Source organism: Temnothorax longispinosus, chromosome 3, assembly GCF_030848805.1.
Source record: "Temnothorax longispinosus isolate EJ_2023e chromosome 3, Tlon_JGU_v1, whole genome shotgun sequence".
NCBI lineage: Eukaryota > Metazoa > Arthropoda > Insecta > Hymenoptera > Formicidae > Temnothorax > Temnothorax longispinosus.
The window spans coordinates 15,854,817-15,873,519 of record NC_092360.1 but is presented as its reverse complement, the minus strand read 5'-3'; the positions used below and the strand labels follow the sequence as shown (position 1 = coordinate 15,873,519).

The following is an 18,703-nucleotide window of genomic DNA, read 5'->3' as shown; positions in this document are numbered from 1 at the left end:
ACGATGTCGCTCGCGCGCGTAATTACGTGCGCGATTATTATCGTCGTCGCGGTAAATTGTAAATCGAGTGAAAATGAGATTGCGATCAGTTATCTGCAAAAATATGGGTATCTGGATAACAGCGGTGCACAGCGATTTTCATCGTCCTACAACACTACGCAGGAGTTACATCGAGCCGTCTCACTGTTTCAAGAATTCTATCGACTACCAGGCGACGGCGAATTAAACGAAGAGACGCTGAATCAAATGGGTAAACCGCGATGCGGCGTCGAGGACATTTCGGAGCGCACGTTCGCTCCGCTTTCGGACAAATGGCCGAGGAAACATCTCAAATGGAACTTTCATCTGGCCAACGACATAATCTTGAAAACGACCCGAGCCGCGTTTGATCTGTGGGCAGCGAATTCGTCATTGACGTTCGAGCGCGATTCACTAAATCCCGATATTTTGATATCGTTTCGTGAGGGGCGTCACGCGATGCTATACTCCCGACGAAACAAACCGTGTTCGTCTGCGTTCAGAGGTCCTAACGGAGATGTCGCTCACGCGTTCTTTCCCACCGGAGACCCCAATTTCGTCTCGGAGGTGCACGTAGACAAAGCGGAGACGTGGCACATACAGCTGACTAAGAATCCCCCGGGGACGTACAATTTACTTCAGACGTTGACGCACGAGATCGGTCACGCTTTAGGCTTGCCGCACACCTTCCGCGAAGATTCGGTGATGTTCGCGTTCGTGCCTGAGAAGACATTCGCCGTTCAACTTACTCTAGAGGACGTTTTTTCCATTTAACACCTGTACGGCGCTAAAGAAAACGCTAAAGTTCCAAAAGTAATAACGACGACGACACCGACGACTACCACAACGACGACGACGATAGCAACGACGACTACGAAAGACGTCGAGATGGATCTGTGCACCTTGCAAAACGTGGATACCGTATTGATAACAAACGGTCGATTGTACATCTCGCACGAACGATACATGTGGTCAATCGATATAGACGGGAAAACGTACAAGAAACCCTTGCTATTGACGGACTACATGAAATTTCTTCCTAAGAATTTCACGCGTCTGACGGCCGCGTATCAGACGCCCTCGGGCAATATCATGCTGTTCGCGGGCAATATGAGCTACATGATCACTTATCCGCGTCTAACGCTAGTTTCAACTTGGCCGAGATCTTACACAGATCTCAGAATTCCCGATACCGCCAGGAAGGTCAACGCCGTGCTGAACACGAACGAAGGACGAACCTTCGTTATATACGACGATAATGTTGTGGGCGAGATAAACGATTGTTCGATGAATATCGTTAAGTACTACCACATCGACATGATATTTCCGGGAATTCCTCACAGCGTATCGTCGGCCTTTCGATACATCGACGGTAATCTGTACTTTATCAGTAAAAACCGATTCTACAGATTCAACAAATTTACGAAAACCGTAACGGTATCCGGCAAATTTGATCTTGGGATCTTCGGTATTACCTGCCCGAGACAGGGACTGATGATGCAACTGCGAGATCTATTGAGTCGATTCGTTCGAATTGACGCGAGGGAGACGTCGAATAGAGAAGAGGAAGAATAGAACGATTCGACGTATCCCCTTCTTTACATGTCACTCCTGAGAATGTTATTGAAAGGAGGGGGAATCGTAATTTATTTCTTAAAATATATTTCGCCTCAACTTTCCTCGAACGACTCATTCTCGCGTGATCCGCCAACTGCACCGCGACAACGGAGAAAAAAAGAGAAAGAGATGTGTTCGACGTTACACGCCCCGTATTTCGAACAGCGCCAATCCGACGACGATCTCGAGAACGGCGTCGATAACGCGAAAAGAAGAAGAAGAGTCGACGAGCAATCGACGGAATTAGAGACTCCGTTTTCGAATCGGGGCAACGTCGACTGCTGGAAAAACATGTGGTGAGTTCGCGACGATCCCGTATCGCTCGCCTACGATATAACAATAATTTTTTTATATTATTTTCAGTCACAGCAACGACGACGTCAGTACATCGAAACGTGACGCCGAACGTCATCGGGTGCGAATTCTGGAAAAAAGATACCTATTAACTAAGACGGGGTACAAATTCATAGACGTCGGTATCACAGCCGTACTCCCGTGTTACATACACATCGTCATAGGAGATTGTCGCGGCAAGGAGATCTCACTCTCGCCTGAAACGTGGAAGGAACTCATTGATCGTAAACGCGCGGTGTTGTTCCATCTACAGCGCGGAAAGAACGAGCGCGCTCCACCACCGATGTGCTTCAAAAACGGAAAACTGAAATTACGATTTAGCAAGATTAACACTCTGTCGACCCTACGCCTGGAAACGTCCACGACTCGTATGATCGTGTCGACAACACCGTGCTCCTCATGTTCGACCTAGAACTTTGCGTCAACAGCCTCGTGAATTCGTTGCGCGCGATCATTGTGTTGATGATCATCGTGTTGATCGACGCGAATCTGACGCGCTTCGTCGCTATTGCGGCCACCGTGACGGATCCCGCGAACGTCCCAAGAGCGATACGCGAGAGCGAATTCTTCGATCGCAATGACATCGTTGACTGCGAGTTAGTCGCTCTGTGCTTCGGGAATATTGAGAAATTATTGTAATCACATATTATTATTATTATTAAAAAAAATAAAGAGAGAAAAAAACCCCCCCTATGGAACCTTGTTTGATTATTTTTTTTCTCCTCCTCCTCTCCAATAGAATCACATACGGATAAAAGAAGAAGTATGACTGCAAAGGTTAGAGAATGATAAAACATATATTTTGTTTTTGAAATACACATAAGTTTACATTAAGGCAAACAAAAAAATAATATGTATAGAAACTATAACACCGCTGTTTTATTTATCCATGAGTTATGCGAACTGTTCATTCCTAACCACTTCACGTATACGTCGTCGCCTCGCCTACGCAACACTTTCTCCACAAGATAAACGTCAGGGTCGGAAACTCGCAGCAACTCATGCTCGTAAAATCCTCCGGCTATCGGTTCCCCGCGGTAGTCTATCAACAGATACGTCACAGGATTGGTACGTTGTACTTTAGCGACACGGAAGATCTCGGTAGTCCAGTTGGGGGTGTAGCCCTTTTCGAACAGCGTCTTGAATTTGCTCACGCGCACCGGATCGTTCACCCTGAATCTACCCGGAGCGGCGATCTTCGCGCGACTGTACACCGTGGACAAGAGTCTCTTGGCGACGGCGGGTGTCACGTCCATCGGTCGCATCCCGATCGTTCTATGCCTGCGGTGGTTGTACTTCGTCAGCAGACGCGGCAGCGCATCGACCCACGCGTACGATCCGTTGAGCGTGAAGAGTTTCCACATGTCGTTCTTCAGCGTGCGATTGAATCTCTCCACCACCGACGCCTTCATCACCGAGTCCTACGTCGAGTAGTGATTTATATCGCGTTTTTTCATAATCTCTCGCACGTTAGCGTTGTAGAACTCCTTTCCCTTGTCCGTTTGCAGATTCCTCGGATATCGCGCGTCCTCGCAAAATATCCTCGACAGGGCCGCGGCTACTTCGCTTCCGCTTTTGCTTTTGAGCGGTAACGCCCACGCGTACTTGCTCAACACATCGATAACCGTTAGTATGTAATAGTAACCCTTGTTGTGTCGAGCGTAGGGACGCATCTTGACCACGTCAGCCTGTCACAGATCGTCGTAACCGCGCACCACGACGCGACGTCGCGGGAAGTTTCTCCGCGCCGGTGCGTGCAGCTCCTCCACGAGTCTCCGCTTCTCGGCACTCATTGCGCGCGTGTACTCCTCTCTCGACTGCGCGAAAAAAAGACGGCTCATCTACCTCCTTATTGCCCTTTCCTCCTGTTACCGCGAATGTTCGCTATCTCTCTCTCGAACGATTTCTTCGTCACCATCGCTGTTTCAATCTCGCGGAATTTGGCTAGAAAATCGTTCATCGCGATCTGCGCGCCGAGTATCTGTCCCGTCTGCGTGGATTTAGAGTTTTCCAAGTTCTGTATCTGGTTTTCAATCTCCTCGAACTTGGTCAGAAACTCGTTCATCGTGATTCTGAGTCCGCTCATGACGTTGTTTTCAGTCTCCTTAAATTCGCTCAACGTGGTTCTGAGTCCGTTCACGTCGCCGTTTATCCTATCTACCTCACTTTTCACCGACGACAACGATTTATCGATCTCCTTTCCCGATTCTTGAAGCGCGCGTTTGACGTAACTTTTGTTCGTCGCGTCGCTGTCGATCTCCGGCTAGACGTCGTAGCTTGCGCTCCCTCGCGTCGTAGGAATCCTCGTTCAAGCAAAGCGCGCTGTCTCGTATGTAGTTCCGCAGGGAGTCGATAGAGAATCGCGATCTTTCCATCGCGAATCCGCCGCTGTCGCCGCGTTTCCTCAGAGACATTCCGAATTTGTTCACCGAAATTGCGCCGATCTTTCGTCGAGAAACGTACTGCCGTCGCGTTCGACGCGACAGCTCAATTTATAATCAATCCGATCTCGCAAAGCTCCTCAATTATCGACTGAATCTCGTTACCGTGCGCGTCGTTGCCCGCTTGACGAGAGGCCTCGAGTAATCGCAGACGATCCACCAATTCGTTAGGATCGTCCCAATAAACGTAATCCATTGTATTGTCGCTCAATTTCATGATCGACGGTAATCTGGTCACGCCAGCGCCCTTTCTATTACTGCCGATTCTATCGCGCGATACCAACGGAGCGATGATTTTCGTGTATTTTTGTCCCCTGTTGCCCATGATGGGGTTAAGAGCATTATAATCGCGTCTGTAAGCGTTTGTCGCTAACAGTATATTTCTGTACTTTTGCATGTCGTCCTCGGTGTAAATTGCACCATCGGGATATCTCTTGAAGATTAATTCGTACAAGCCGGGCGTGCCCGTGTATCTCACTCCGTTCACGATCACGGAATCGTCCGTGTTCACCTTGAACCGTTTGTCACCGAGCATCGTGCCGTCATTTTCGACGTACACACCGTAAACGATATCGAATTCATTTTGTGGGTCCCCGTTTAGAAGAGCGCCCACGTATCATTGTCCCAACGGACCCAATTGACTGTGCAGTTCCTCGTGACTCTGCGGCGTTTGTAGAACGTCCCTTACGGGTGTTTCGGGGGAGGGCAACGGCAACGCGAAAACCTCCAGCTCCTCTCCCATCCGATCGTGCAGCGATAATTTTCGCGGTTTCAGCACTGATCTATATATAACTGGATAGTGAATAGGCCGAATTTTGTGAAGCAATATGAACGGCCGCCATGTTGGCCGCAGCGGGCACTTCGGGCGTCATCGGGAGCCGTCGTGAGCGTTCGTGAATCGCCAAGTTTGAAGTTGCACACAGGAGTGAAAATCGCTTAGTTGTGTTTTTACAGTTAATTTAGGGTGCGTTCCGTTTCACGCATGATGCGCATAATGCATCACTTATCTTTGTTTAATATTTAGTGAACAACAAGGATAAATTATGCATTATGCGCATCATGCATGAAACGGAACGCACTCTTATACATACAATTGTGTAAAATATAAATGCATTTATTGAAATAAATCGCAGATTTTCGAGTGGCTGCTTATTGTTCTGTAGGTTTAGATTTTTCAGCCAAGACTGTAGTTCTCGTGGCCTTTTCGTTGGCAATCTGAATGAAAGGACAAAATTTGTAATAGTTATTTTTGGTCACTCAATTTGTAATTTTCACGACATTACTTCATGCACGGATTAATTATAATATAGATAATGTATTTTATCTCTAAAAATCGTACGACGTGAAAATAAAACTACAAAAAGCAATAAATTATTCAACATAACCAATAATTTAATATCGAGTGATTGATTGCCATTGATTTACATATAATAAATTAGATACTATAATATATACTTACCGGTGAAAAGACCTGGGCACATCTTCACCCTTGTCGCTTTTCCCACAATGTACGCAATTCTTTTTCATTTTCGACAACGAAAAAGTTACCCGATTACAAATTACTAACTTTAACAACATTAAGCGGTTTTCAATTTTTTACCTGTGTGCAACTTCAAACTCGGCGATTCACGAACGCTCACGACGGCTTCCGATGACGCCCGAAGTGCCCGCTGCGGCCAACATGGCGGCCGTTCATATTGCTTCATAAAATTTGGGGTGGGAGTAGGGTATTCACTATCCAGTTATAATATAGATCAGTGGGTTTCAGAGGCGTGGAGTGGATCGGGAGCATCTCTGACTCGGCGCTCGTTTGTTTTTTCTTCTTCTTAGATCTCGATATTATTTTTCGCGCGACTTTTCCTTCGTCGTCGTCGTCGTCGTCGTCTTCGTTATGCTCGCGTTTCTTTTTAATAACGAAACCTTTTGTCGTCGCCGCCGCCGCTGCATTGTCGTTCTTGGATTCACCTCTTTCGACGTGTTCGACGATTTGTTTCAACGGGTCGACGATCGGTTTGAATTGTCTCTCGAGAGCCATCTTGTTCTCCATACTGCCGGTTTTCAACGCTCTGTATTTTCTGCGTATCGACGCGCGCGTTTTAGCGATCTGCCGCGCGGTCTTCTCTCGGTCAACGGTGTCTTTTGCGTCGCTCATCGCGCATCGCTCTCGAAACGTTCGACAGCTACTGATCGCTCTACAGTACGGCAAAGTCGTTGAATCCTCGTCTGTATCTGCCGTTTTGTAGCGCGCTGTCCTTGTCTATCACCACGAACCCGTACCTGCGCTGCCAACACTCGCGACACAACGCGCAGAAATCTTCATACGACATATCGGGGCTCACGTGATCGTCGTACACGTGTTTTAGATTAGTTCCGTCTTGTCTAAACAGGATTAACAGATTCGCGTTGTCGCGTATTAGATGCTTCGGTACTTTAGCGTACGTTTGACAGAGGTAAAAACAATCGATATTCGAATGTCGACCCATGGCGAAGTACTCCCTGATTGCGTCCTGTTTGTCACAGGCCACGTCGTCGAACACGAATATCGAACCGGGGAGCGCCTCGCTCGGCGGCACGACGTCGCGATTATTGGAGAACGCGCGATAACCGATCTCGTCCATCGATTCGAGCAGACTCTTGAGGTAACGATACTTCGGCTGATGGAGAGATTTCGAGTACACGTATACGTTTTCGAAACACAGACCGTGCGGACTTTCCAGTAAGCTTATCAACACGTTCGTCTTACCGCAATCGGAAGGGCCGCAGATGACGTAACGTATCGCGATCGGTAAAAGAAGGCCGTGTCGACGCATTTCTCTCGACGTTAAACCCGACGTCAGTCGCGTCTTGCAATCGAGATTCGACACTCCTATCGCCGACGGTTGTTTCACGAATCGCATTGTTACGCGCGTGCGCGCACACTTGCCCTATTTATACGTACGTTCGATCGGTATACGCCCTCAGTTACCGCGATGTTTCTCGTCCTGGCGGATAAACGCGATATTCTCGGTCTGTCCGCCGAGCAACTGAAATTCGTGCCGAAGATTTTTCTGCTGCGCAACTTTTCCGAGTACGTCGATCGACTGTGGGACAAATTGCCCGTTCATCTGAGGACGGATTCCGACGTACGGGACTGTCGTCCGTGTTTGGAACATTACAATCGTCCGTGGTAGAGAACGCACATAGACGGTCTACCATCGCTCATAAGGGATTGCGGTGCATGTCGCGCACAGCGGCGCGAAGCACTGGCAGCGGCCTCCTCAACAGAGCGATAAATGCGCTACCCGTCGAATTACACATACCCGGCTATCAATTCTGCGGACCGGGTACTCGTCTCGCCAAGCGACTAGCGCGCGGTGATCGAGGTATCAATCCGTTGGACGAGGCGTGTCGCGAGCATGATATCGCTTACTCGCGAAGCGGTGATCTCGCAGATCGACACGTCGCCGATCGAGCGCTAGCCGAAAAGGCGCGCGAGCGTATCACGGCGAGCGACACAACCATTGGCGAGAGAGCCGCCGCGACCGCCGTATGGGCTGCTATGAAAACAAAAACGAAATTGGGCATGGGCATGAGAAAGAGGAAGAGGGGAGCGGTAACGAGAAAGAAAATTCTCCCGTTGGCGAAACGCGGGGGTCTCCTATTCTTTCTACCGATAATGGGAGCGCTCGGATCCCTGATCGATGGAGCGGCTGGCGTGGCCAAGGCGGTGAACGACAACAAGGCCGCTCAACGTCAGCTCGAGGAACTGCATCGTCACAATCGGGCGTTGGAGGGTCGCGGACTGTATCTCGCGCCGTACAAACGTGGTAGTGGCGTGACGAGTAGAAGACGAACGAGAACGGGTAAAAAAAAAATAATCGCCAAAAAAGACACTGATGACGCTCAATTTGCCGACGTTCGGCGTCACGACGAACGAGCAATTGAATCGGTCCGCGCGCCTTTCGCGCATACCTTTTTTTAGGGGCGTGTTTATGCGCGACGCGTTGCCGACGAAAGTGCGTCGCGACGAGAGCGGAATCGTGAATCTCGACGACGCGGAGGGCCCGGGTACGCACTGGGTCGCCTATGCGAAGAGGGGCAACAACGCGATCTACTTTGACAGTTTTGGAAATTTTCGACCCCCGAGGGAACTCGAACGATATCTCGGGAGTGACGTGAATATCGTGTACAACCGTCGTTCGTATCAGACGTTCGATCAGAGCATCTGCGGTCAATTGTGTCTGCGGTTCCTCCGAGACGTCGACTGGAAACGTCTCTGACGATGAGAGAGAGAGAAACAATCTCGCTATGTCGCTGACTCTCTCGCTATCCGGAAGAAGCAGCGTCCTCTCAGCCGGCTACTTTCCCGCTCTGGATCTGAGCGGCGGTGAATACGAGATAGGCCTCGCGAATTTCGAGACGTACAACACGATACCGAACATTGACTTCACGAACAATAGATTTTACTTTGACAACAACGACGTGATCGCTATTCCCGAAGGATCGTACGAATTGGACGCTATAGATAGATACCTGAGAACAGCTATCCTCCGCAAGAAAAGTACGAAGAAAAAAGACGATTACATATACGTGGACGATAACGATGACGACCGCGAGAAAAGCGAACGCTCGATAATTTTACGCGCTAACGAGAACACTATGAGAAGCGAGATCAAGTGTACCTATAGAGTTGACTTCACCAAGTCGAACAACGTTGGCTCTTTGTTAGGTTTCTCGACACGTCGCGTACTCGAGCCGAATAAATGGCACGCGTCCGACAAACCGGTGAATATTATGCGCGTGAATATCATTCGCGTGGAATGCAACGTCACCGCGGGAGCCTACAGCAACGGCAAGCCGGCACACACGATACACGAATTCGCGCCGAACGTTCCACCGGGATATAAGCTGTCGGAGACTCCGATGCAGATCATTTACCTTCCGGTCATCGCGCGTGTCACCGATATAACGTTACGCGTCGTGGATCAGATCGGACGATTGATCGACTTCCGCGGGGAGGAGATAACGGTTCGACTACACGTGCGTCGCAGAAAATAAAATAAAAATACAAAATCGGGAGCGGATATGTGCGTGCGCGAAAGATGCTCGTTTTGAACGACTCGTTCGCAAGAGCCGCATCCGTCATTGCATCGCAAACGTTATCGTTCGGCGCTCCGACGAAAGGAACGCGCAGACCGATTGTAAGAGAGAAGAAGAAGAAGAAAAACGGACTGAGCGCTGCGAACGTCGCTTTTCTACGATCTCTGGGATTCGAGGAACGATCATGACCGACATCTTGAGTATCGGAGGTGAGCCGATCTTCGACGATCGCATCGTCAAGATCGAAACACACACAATCCATATGCCAATACCACGTTCGGGCACAGCGACGAAATACGAATTCCGATACAACAGCAGGATCTGTACACTCTACCCTGCGAAAGTTTTCTGTACATCGAGGGAGTACTCTCCGACGGCGTTCCGGAAAAGGATTCGGATACGACGATGGACAACAATTGCGTGGCGTTCATGTTCGACGAGATTCGATACGAACTCAACGGCGTGGAAATCGACAGGAACAGAAACGTCGGAATAACCAGTTCGATCAAGAATTTCGTGTCGCTGACCACCGAGAGAAGCAGGAAGCTGCAAAACGCTGGATGGATTGTGATCAATGAATACGTGGGACCTCGTTCGAGAACTAGAATCGGCGATTTCAATTTCTGCGTACCCCTTAACGTTCTGCTAGGTTTTTGCGAGGATTACAAACACGTGGTGATAAACGCGCGACACGAACTCATTCTGATACGTTCCCGAACCGACGCTAATTGCATCGTCACGAAACCGGAACGTTACAAGAATCCTACGATTACTCTGTTGAAAGTGCAATGGCGAATGCCGCACGTGGTGCTGAACGACGTCAATAAATTGTCCCTTTTACGAACGTTGGAGAGCGGACGATACCTAAGTATGGGTTTTCGCTCGTGGGATCTGTACGAGTACCCTTTGCTCCAAACCACGAACAGGCATTCGTGGGCTGTGAAAACAGCGACGCAGCTTGAGAAACCGCGATACGTCATTTTTGCGCTACAAATCGGGAGGTCCAACAACTTATTGAAACACGCCTCCGAGTTCGACGACGGTAATCTCACCAATGTGAAACTGTACCTTAATTCAGATTTTTATCCCTACGACGATATGAACTTGGATTTTGAGAAGCGTAGAACGGCCATACTGTACAAGATGTACGCGAAATTTCGAAAGTCGTATTACGGATGCGAGCGAGAGAACGCGCTCCTAACGATGGAAGAATTCGACAAATGGGGCCCGTTTGTGGTCATCGACTGTTCTCGTCAGAACAAAAGCGCCACCGTAGACGTTCGCATAGAGTTCGATTGCAAACGTAATATAGATTCCAATACTACGGCCTACTGTCTCATCATCCACAATTGCGTGATCGAGTACAATCCGCTAACTAACATAGTCCGCAAGATCGTGTAAAGGAAAACAGAAGAAGAAGAAGAAAAACGTATCTATTCGTTTGACGAAATCGCGATAAGCTACAGGTTTAAACCGAGTGGGGGTAGCGACTGACCGTACAGAGAGACGATGTCCGCCGACCGCGACGTACCGATATTCGTGGATCTGCAGGGATTCGTTATCCGCGAAAAGTTCACAGTTAAAAAAGTGGCCGTGTTCAGAGACGGAAAGGAACTGATTCACCACGTGTTTCGCGCGCCATTGTCGTGGGATCTTCTATCGAGAGCGAAAAAATCGCGGGCGTGCTGGTTGACGACGAATCATCATGGTTTCAAATGGAACGATGGAGACGTGAATTACGTTCGGGCGAGAACGATCATCCGAAGCGCCGTGTGCGATGGGCTGAACTGCGAGACGCTCAAACTCGTTTACGTGAAAGGCGCTGAAAAGAAAGGATGGTTGGAGGAAATTCTCGGCGACGCCGTCGGTGAATTCAACGTTAAGATCGAGTCGATGGACGTCGAATATAAAAACATTGGTCGACTGGAGACCCTCAGTGCGATCCGATCTTTCCTCTGCGGACGCCACGCGAAGAACTGCGCCATGGAGAACGTGTGCAAGTTACACGATTGGTGGGTGGAACGTCGCGCGCGTCTCGATATTCTGTAACGCTTTTTTTTAATTGTATTATAGAAATGAGACAGCCGTGTTGTAGTTACGATAATGTATTTTTTTTGTTTCGTCTAAATGTAAACTTAAAAATATATGTATCTCTTAATAGTGATAGAGATATTTCTTTCCTTCTTAATATTTGTAGCTCCCTACGCAGAGGAAAAAAAAGGGCTGTAGAGTGCTATCTTTTCTATATAAAAATTAACGTTTGTAAGACTAGACAGTTTAAACATTCCTGTCTTCCCACGATCGCGCTTATAAATCTAACCCATAAAATCCATTGTACTCTTATACTCTTTACTGTTTAAAAAAAATATAATCTTAATAAGAAAAAAAAGGTCCTCTTCACGGCGGTATCTTGTAATGCCCCCACGGTAGAGTGTCGTACGAGTCGGGAACGACGTATCGCTTGTCGTCGTACGGGCTGAGAGCGAGTTTCAACTCGGACACGGTGTGCACCTCGTGTGCAGTCGAACGAATACACGACTGACGCCTAAACTGCCTTATCGCGTCGTTCAAACAACACACGTAATCGTCGAACGTTATCGTTCTCGCAACCACGTTTCTCTTGATGCCCTTTATTTTTTTCGTGTCGTTCTTTCCCTCGACCCTCAAGGCGTACATTTTCGACCTCAGTCCAACGAATTCCGTCATCACCGCGCCGTCGTTCTCGTCCTTCATCAAACCGGGTATCTTCTTGTTGACGCGCGGCATGCGATACGCGTTGTCCTCGGGATAGCCGCTCGTGTCGAATCTCGCGATGTCGCGTTTCATATCCTTGTACGCGTCGTCGCACTCGAGAAAATATATGAGACTGTCGGTGTCCGTGTACATTATCTTACACCTTTCGCGATGCAGCGGCACCATGTAATCGTAATGAAAATCGTAGACGCGCATCTTGGATATCTCGAGAATGCACATACCGACGTAGATGGGTTTGTTCAACCTCACCTCGAGCCTACGCAACTCGACGGCGATCAGATTCTCCGCGAAGACGGTGCGACTGTGAAAATTTGGTTTCGCGATCATCGCCTCCACGCCGTATCTCCCATCTCAACGCGTCACGAGACGCACATCTACGTGATCTCGTACGTTTTTCATGGTCTTGCCGAATACCGCATTGTTCATTAATTTGTACATTTCTTTCTCGAAATCGTTGCTGGCGCGAGCTCTGAATCCCGTATTAAGCTCTATGTATCTCCGAAGCCACGGAGATTGCGCGAATCGAAGCGCGCGGTGAATCTTCGTGACGCACAATCCGTATCGCACGCATTGCTGTAGATTACGGTAATGCAGCACGTAGCGCGACTTATCGCGCAGAGTGGCGAGGAGTTTATCGCACCGTTTTCCGGGAGGCTTATCGCGCGTCGGGCAGAACGGAAGGTCAGCGTGAGCGTCGTGGAGTTCATGCGGGTACGCAAAATCGAACTCCAAGATGTAACCGATAGCGGAGTCCAACTTCACGGACATTACGTCGAGACTCTCCGCGTCGTCGACCCATTGAAAGTCCGCGTACGGCAACGGTTCGCACATCGCCCAACCGTACAGATTGTTCACGTCGAAGTACATGAGATACGTCGACGGTTGCGAAGAGTCGTGCAATCGCATGTATTTGTTGTTGGCTCGCGCGTACCTGTTGGAGCATTGACTCAGACCGCCGCGGATACCGCGCTCCACGAACATTACCATGTCGATATCGGTGAGCAATTCGAATCGCACCCCCGTGTACTTCAGCATCGCGTCCCACGTGTATCCCGGTAGGATGTAGTAATGCGCGGGATCCAGTCTGTAAGTGTCGATACAGGTGTCGCAAAAATTTTCGAAGATATCCGCTAGGAGAAGCACGTCCGTTTTGAGATACAGATCGCTGTACTCGCCGAGATTTCTCACGCAAAAACAACGCCAGACGTTCCGCGCGTGCTCGTAATCGCTCTCGCTCGCGGTCTCACCGGTCAACGAACTGTAAAAGTCCTCGCGCGGCGGTAATTCCGTCACCAGCAACTTATCGAAGCCGTCGACGAAATACACCTTTACGCGTGAGCAGGTCGAAATCGCTTTCGCTCAGTTCTGAAAATTCCGAACGCATGATTTTCAGTTTGTCCTTATCGAGATACGACGCCAATTTCTCGAGACTGGTGCTGAGAAATTTGAACGAATCCACGAATCGCAATTTTGCGCAGTTTCCCCAGTTAACGTCTTCACTCACATTCTTCGTGAACGATATGTACGACTCTTTGGTGAGCGGTAATAGATCGATTCTACCCTCGAAGCTGTTGGCGATATCCTTGATAATAAAGTGGGCATCGTAACCGGACAGATTGTGAAAGAACACAGGAATAACGTACGAGTCTCTATAATTCGAGTTTATAACCGCACCGGTCAGTACGTGACTTTCGAAAGCCGTCTCTATCTCCGTCCACAAAAATCCTGTGCTCGGTTCGCCGTGACCGGCGCCCACCTGCGGGAAACGTTGACGCAGAGCGTTTCTCGCTTCTTCCAATCGCGCCACTCGAACGATAAGAGAGTTCAACGTTCCGGTGTACGTCGGACGGGTTTTTTCTCGGCATCTCTCTCGCAGAGACGCGAGACGCTCTTCGCACCGTCGTTCCCACTCGCGATACGCGTCCGACGAGTCGAGGCCCGTGGCGAATTCGATGAGATCGCGATCTTCCTCCGACATTTTTTTTTTTATACAATCAATTAGAAAAGCCATGCGATCCAAGCTTAGGTCTTTGACAGCCTTATATTAGTTACTGTATACATATATGTCTATATATATACATATAGTTTTTTCCAACATACTGCGCGCCGATTATTTGTCGGACTTAAAACACAGTAATTGTTAGAATTAAAAACCCTTCCCTCCCCGGAATTAAATCGACTCGATTTAAATATCTAATAACTGTAAAGAAAATTTATTGCGAAAAATATTACCTCAGCCAGGGTTCGAACCTGGAACCTCCCTCATTCCGTGTAGGGCGTCGTACCAATTCGACTACCGAGGCATGTGGTAATATTTATCGCAATTTTTTTTTTTTTATATTTAATCGTCACACACTTTAAACTGACAATCTAATTGCGCGAGGATTAGCGTTCTCTCGCGCTTATATAGCGCCCGCGAGAACCGGGCGAACCCCGATAACGATTTCAACGGCGGATCAATACGGGATCAATAGGCCAGCAAATAACCACGCAGCGTTTCCTGGAATAACTTTGACAAATAACCGCGATCACGCGTCTCGCGCGTATCGGCGACGTGAAGAAACGGAGAGACGATCTCCGACGACGACGATGTTTAGCGGGATATAAAATTGCACGAGGATTCGCGTTGGCTCGCGCTTATCGCACGACGAATGTCAATAGGGCAGCAGATAACTCTGGAAATAGCTTTGAGAGATAACCGCGATCACGCAAACGGAAACGATCTCCGACGACGACGACGACGAAATGTCGCGTACGTTGTTGAAATTGTTTCTGTCCGTACGATTATTGCAATGTAGATTTCAGTAATTATTAAAATATAACCTTCGCAAACTTCAAACTGACGATACAATTGCGCGAGGATTCGCGTTGGCTCGCGCTTATCGCTCGGCGGATGCCAATAGGGCAGCAGATAACTCTGGAAATAGCTTTGAGAGATAACCGCAATTGACCTAGAGGGGAAATTCGGAGTGGCCCGCCCCCTCGTGCCGCGCAGCGCGAAAGTGGTGGCGCCCCTCGCTGCCCCCCACTATCCCGGGTTAGAAAAGCAGCGGCGGGGCGGCCCCCGTCTGCCGACGCCATCCCCTCGCCCACCGCTTACGGCGGCCCCCACGCGTTCCGCTTCCTGCCCCCGACCCGCCGTCAAGTGCGCCCGGTTTCAAATCCCCTATAGTATGGCTACTTTTGTTCGTTTATAAAAATCAAACTCAAGTCTAAAACTGTAGATGTTGATAATATAACTGCAGCTTGAAATGGTTTCCAATTCTCTTTTTCTTCAACTTTTAATTGAGTAAATAAGTTAATTACATCGTGTAAGAAATCTCCAGTTTCTAAAAGTTTTTAGGATTTAAAGAGCTGTTACGTTAGAACCCCGGAATTTAGGTACATTGGTTCGACGGATAGCGAAGAAAAGGCTATCCGAGGGAGGGGGTAAAGGAAGACGTAACGAGATCTCTATGATATCTCGGGTTCACGCTGGGCGCGTGCCTCGAGTCGAATGCACTTTTCGGGAAAACTCTAGTCGTGGGTCAACGTCCAGAAGGGACGCTATTACGCTTACTGAGAGTTTTCGTGCACTCGCGGTCCTGTTTTCGGTCAAGAATAATATCCCTATTACCGGGGATCGGACCTTGTACGATTTAGAGAGGTAGTGAGGAGTGAGGTCTTATTTATAAATGAATAAACATTGAGTTTATTTTAATCAAATAATTAGAACATTTATTGTAAAAGGAATAGAACAAATATTTTTACAAGTTAAAGAATCATTATTGTATATAATAATACGTGGAAGTATTTACGTGGTACGACGGGGTAACCCAAAATGACCTGGAGACGCCGTCGGGAGATCCGGGAAGAGTTTTCTTTTCTGTATAAGCGTTCGAGTTCCCTGGAAACCTCTAGCAGGGAGATAGGGTTTGGAACGCGAAGAGCACCGCAGTTGCGGCGGTGTCCGGATCTTCCCCTCGGACCTTGAAAATCCAGGAGAGGGCCACGTGGAGGTGTCGCGCCGGTTCGTACCCATATCCGCAGCAGGTCTCCAAGGTAAAGAGCCTCTAGTCGATAGACTAATGTAGGTAAGGGAAGTCGGCAAATTGGATCCGTAACTTCGGAATAAGGATTGGCTCTGAAGAGCGGGGCGTGTCGGGCTTGGTCGGGAAGCGGGTTTGGCTGACGTGCCGGGCCTGGGCAAGGTGAACCGATCGGCGTTCTCGCGCCGGTCCCGGGGATCCGAGCTCGGTCCCGTGCCTTGGCCTCCCGCGGATCTTCCTTGCTGCGAGGCTTCCGTGGCGGCGCGAGCCGTCGTGGTCGTCCTCTTCGGCCGCCATTCAACGCTCAGCTCAGTACGTGGAAGTACAAGTATTTAAGTGTTAACACTTAAACAGTTAAATACTTTTAAAGCGCGTCACTAACCTACATAGGTTAGTTGACGCGCTTTAAACACTTAAATACTTTTAAAACGCGTTATTAACCTACATAGGTTAGTTGACGCGCTTTAAACACTTAAATACTTTTAAAGCGCGTCACTAACCTACATAGGTTAATAACTTTTTAACGAATAGCGAGCGACGGCTAAAATTTTCTGAAGGTCACTCGGGGTCATGACCTTGACAACATATATCAAGGTCATTAAAATCGGTGAGGTCGCCCTTTTTTTAGACATTTACCGAAGTGATTGGTCATAGTGACGGATGAAGGACAAATCTGAAGGTCATTCAAAATCATCCAAATCTTAATATGATTCTTACCCCTTCTAGTCGTGGTCTGGTCGGAAGGGAGACGCAATATAATACTGGCTTTACCTTTGAAATCGTCTTCATATCTAAAATATTTCCGTATTATCGGTGAGTCGTCGTCGGAAAGGTCACAAGCAGCGACTTCTCGCGAAATAAAGTATTCTCTGCTTTAACAAAAAGACTTTAATTTATCAACAATTTACTGCTTTAAATGTTGTGTTTTGGTAAAGCAGCAACTTTCACGCAAAATGAGATATTCTCTACTTAAAAAAAAAGACGTAATATTGGTCGTTAATGCCTCTCAATACTCAAAATAGCTGCTATATTTTCGAAACTTTTTTTTGTTAATAACTTTTTAACGAATAACGACCGCCGGCTAAAAGCTTCTGAAGGTCACTTAGGAAAGTGACCTTAAGGTCAATTGACAACATATGTCAAGATCAAGGTCAAGGTCATTGGCGGGTGGGGTCTTAATATGCATAATTTACCCAAATTATACAGCTCCCCCTTCGAGAGGGGAGCAACTGATTATAGTTAATTAAAGCCCACCCGAATTAATATATTAGCCCCCCGAAACGCAGCACATGCACACCGCGATTCGGATATGTGAAGTTAACCACTGCGAGCAAGCGCGCCAACAAACACGTCCGACTCATATCACGGCTCGAGCTCAACTCCATGCCATTTGTCATCATTTTCAGAGGTTATCCCGCACGTTAATAATCCATACAGCATGGAATATGCAAGAAATGTGCTATAAACAATCTATAAATATTTTAACATTTCACGGGTCATTCAGAATATTCTGTAGAAATTCTACAAATATTCCATGAAATTTTGTCCATTCGGAATATGCATAAAATATTCTACAAATATTTGGAATATTTACGGAACATTTTGTTAATATTCTTAAACATTTATAGCATGTGCTATGAATATTCTGAAAAACTTCTCTAGAATTGTTATGAATATTTCAATAATAATCTGTGAACATTGCAATGAACATGAAATATTCAGAATATTAATAGAATATTTTTTACATATTAGTAGAATATTTTTAAAATAATCTATAAACATTTTAGGAAAAATATTGAAAACATTCTAATTATTCTAGGAATGTTTTGGAACATTATATAAATATTCTGGAAAGCATTAATAAAAACTTTTTAGAAATCCGAGACCCTTGCGAGCTAACGAAGGGGAAGCGTAATGAGACCGCGAGAGAGTCCCCAGGTAGGAAACGCCGATACTCGAGAAACGGGCCAAGACTGGCACGAGTGTCAGCTTGCCGACGTTTAATGCCCAAGCCTGGCCCAATTATTACCCGAATTTGGGTAGCCGAGGCTTGGCAAGCAAGTGCCGCCCAATATTGGGCCAAAGCTTAATAGCCAATCTTTATTCTTTATCATTATTATTAGATTTACAATTTTCTTTTTAAAAAAATAATTAAAAATATATAATTTTATAAAAAAATTTCATAATGAGCCGGCACTGGTTTCTGACATTCACCCGACATTGAGAAATATTATATCATATATCTAATTCAAATTTTATTACTCTTTTTAAACTGAATTTGTTTCTTAAGATGATTTTTGAAAAATTATATATTTGCGCTGGTTATGACATGTGTAGACTATATATAACGCTTACATCAAATTAAGAAGTAGTCTACCACGTAAGGCAGTTGGCTCACGATCCTCTAGGTCC

At 47.4% G+C, this 18,703-nt stretch overlaps 2 protein-coding genes across 2 annotated transcripts; one reads left to right on the top strand and one right to left on the bottom strand.

Annotated features, from left to right (window-relative positions):
* Positions 1-3: 3 nt before the first annotated feature.
* Positions 4-792, top strand: LOC139810034 (interstitial collagenase-like). The gene has a single exon (XM_071773376.1). It carries the CDS (start codon positions 4-6, stop codon positions 790-792), a length of 789 nt encoding a protein of 262 aa, XP_071629477.1.
* Positions 793-12,614: 11,822 nt separating this feature from the next.
* Positions 12,615-14,241, bottom strand: LOC139809610 (uncharacterized). The gene is made up of 2 exons (XM_071772618.1): positions 13,768-14,241; positions 12,615-13,589 (listed from the first exon to the last, which is right to left on the bottom strand). Exons 1-2 carry the CDS (start codon positions 14,239-14,241, stop codon positions 12,615-12,617), a joined length of 1,449 nt encoding a protein of 482 aa, XP_071628719.1.
* Between the last annotated feature and the right edge of the window lie 4,462 nt (positions 14,242-18,703).